The sequence below is a fragment of the Xenia sp. Carnegie-2017 genome, unplaced genomic scaffold, assembly GCF_021976095.1.
Source record: "Xenia sp. Carnegie-2017 unplaced genomic scaffold, XeniaSp_v1 HiC_scaffold_4, whole genome shotgun sequence".
NCBI lineage: Eukaryota > Metazoa > Cnidaria > Anthozoa > Malacalcyonacea > Xeniidae > Xenia > Xenia sp. Carnegie-2017.
This window is the reverse complement of record NW_025813504.1, coordinates 2,005,031-2,008,003: the sequence shown is the minus strand read 5'-3', so window position 1 is coordinate 2,008,003 and position 2,973 is coordinate 2,005,031. Positions and strand designations below refer to the sequence as shown.

The 2,973-nt window shown below is 35.3% G+C and overlaps 1 protein-coding gene across 1 annotated transcript in view; it reads right to left on the bottom strand.

Moving 5' to 3' along the window:
* Positions 1-415: 415 nt before the first annotated feature.
* Positions 416-2,973, bottom strand: part of LOC124455681 (catechol O-methyltransferase domain-containing protein 1-like) — a 12,265-nt gene continuing 9,707 nt past the window's right edge. The window contains exon 6 of the mRNA XM_047006318.1: positions 416-799. Within this exon, the coding sequence (XP_046862274.1) occupies positions 650-799 (150 nt within the window). The 3' untranslated portion in view covers positions 416-649. The remainder of the gene's footprint in view (positions 800-2,973) is intronic.

Below are 2,973 nucleotides of genomic sequence, written 5' to 3'. Positions count from 1 at the left end.
AACAATTCCTACGTATTCAACAGTTGAACAGTTTAACACGTGCAAGACAAAAAGTAGTGATGGAATTCCTGGCCGAGGTCTAAGCAACTCCTACGTATCCAACAGTTGAACAGTTTAACACGTGCAAGACAAAAGTAGTGAAAGAATTCCTGGCCGAGGTCTAAGCAATTCCTACGTATTCAACAGTTGAACAGTTTAACACGTGCAAGACTAAAGTAGTGAAGGAATTCCTGGCCGAGGTCGAAGCAATTCCTACGTATTCAACAGTTGCACAGTTTAACACGTGCAAGAGTGCATTCAAACAAAAACAACAACCACATGCATCAAATCAACGGTCAAATTTTCAACAGAAAAATTAATTATTTGAGTGCGGTACTTTCCTGCCTCTACAGGAAATAGTCAATATAGCTCAAACTTAAATCAGAACAAATACAATGGTTATATTTTGGTATGAAATCATCATGATTTACATTGAACATTATAACAACATTTGCATTAATAATACTCAAAAAACAAACAATCAAGCAATTATAAATTAATTGTACAAACAACTTGAACAAAGAGCAATTAATTGTCCAAAGAACTTGTAAAAACAACAATTAATTGCACAACTGACGTGATACGTTTGATTTAAAAAACGGTTGAACCGTTAAATTTTAACAGCAAAATAGACGCCATCACCAAGAGGCAACAAGCTGCAAAGAACTCTTTCGTCTTTGTGAATGAATTGATTCAGCTTGTGAATGACTTTTGTTTTTTCATCTTTTTCATCTTTCGTTACTCTACCTGACCACAAAGCCTACAAATATACATCATACTAAGATAAGAGTCATGTCTTCTTTGGTCTACAAACTTTTTTTCGTACAGATGACGTAGAGCTGGAATGATGGATAGTGAAATGCTGGTCATAATTTTGTGGCTAGGATTGGCTGTCAATGTTCATTTGAAGTTTTATAAATACATAGGCCAGCGGGCGTCAAATTATCAATACAGTAAAACAGGTCGAACACATTAAGTGAAAATATTTGATATTTTATTGACAACTATCTTTGTGGTGTTAGCCAGGCAACAGCATAATTTAATAAGAGGAGATTCGGCACCCGTTATCCACCGTATACCGGATAGCAAATTGCAACAGGTTAAATTCTTTGCGTATTAAAAGGCAGCGATTGCAAGAGCTAAATGTGAAACAAACTGTGGAATACAAACTTGAAAAAAAAAACCCCGACACTTATTCTTTCGTTACTTTTGATAAGTGACAAAAAGTTGACGATTCATGTAGAGTATTAAGTACTTTAGTATTCCAACTCGCAGAAGAGCATCTTCAAAATTTTTTTGTAAAAAATTACTTCAATGATTCGAAAGAACACCTTCTGTTACACCTTTTTAATGTATATAACAGCTTGTCGATCTAATGTTATTGAGAAAATTTTTAAATTTGCCAGCTTTTTGGTTTTGTTATACATTGATGACGTCATCAACAATAAAACGCAAATTTCTGACATAAAAGAAATTATTTATTGTGTGATTTGAGCACGCATTAAGGTAATTTGCTCCAAGTTATCGAAAGTTTAAACTTCAAAATCATTATGCCCAGAATGATGAAAGCATGCATGCAATTATTTAAAGTGGTTATATCACGAATTTTAGCCCCCCTTTTTTATTAGCTAAATTGAAAGACCTTGTTTCAGTGATTTTAAATCTGCAATTATAATTGAAATTGGATTGGTGAAAGTGATTTTACGGACGTTCAAAGTCACGATTTTCAGCATTTTTTTTGCTAACTTTTTGATGGGTATGCTAATGACTTGTGACGTAGAAAGTTGAACACATATATCAACATGGCGTATTCTACTAGTAATCTTAATAAGAAACGCGGAGGAAAACGCTGTGTTGCTGGCGGACCTAATCAAATTAGTTGCGCCAATGATTCAAAAACAGAAGGAATGTCGATGCATCTGTTTCCTAAAAAAGAAACAGAGCCGCAAAGACATAGAAAATGGGTAAATTTTGTGCGTAAACATAGACCGGGTTTTGAGGCTTCCTCTACCTCGTGTCTGTGTTCTGCGCATTTTGAAGATTCTTGTTTTGACCTTAATTTGAGCGTGCAAGTCAAGCTCAAAAGAAGGTTGAAGAAAGATGCTATCCCAACCATTGACGTGGCTGGGATTCCTGAACCATTACAGGACGAAATAACCGATCGAAAGCGCAGACAAGTAAGTTTACGCTTGTTTATGTTAATTTTTCTTTAGTCATATGTAAATTCGATATATGTTTTGTAGATTATTCGACATACTCTCCATAAGCCATCGCTGAAGGAAACATGTTCTCTCGATGAGGAAGTACCATCTACTAGTGATGGAGCTGAGCATGTTGAAGTATGCACTGGGAAGCAAACGATTCGCCATTTGAAGAAGAACTACATGCAGTTGGTGAAGATATTTGTGAATCCCAGTCTCCATGTAAATCGTGCCATCGTCTTAAGAAAAACTTACATCTTTACAAAATACTTTAAGCTGGTATAAAAGACAAAAGCATCTTTGAAGAAAAAGGCCCAGAAGTTGCAAAATGAATATCGAAGCGAAATCAGGAAAATCGTAATACATCCGTGGTTACCAGCATTGATATAGACGATGAAATGCAGGGAGTGCTGAAGAGCTTTTCGAAGAAGAATCATACATGGACTACTCCTCTTCGAAAGTCTAGTCAGAGTGAAGATTTAGATGAAGATACCACAAGTAATACAGTCAGGTATTTTATCTTATAAAGAATTAGATCTCTGTTGTATTTCATAATAATGAATTTTCTTAATCGTGTTACAGAATTGATGAAGGAGCAAGCTCGCATGAACAACCTATGTTCATGGTATTTTACATCTCATTGGTTGAGTTGTTTGAAAAATTTTGCTTTAACTGCAAGGCTGAAAATCCAAAAGTACACATTAAAAACATCGGTTTGATGGCCATTGTAGAG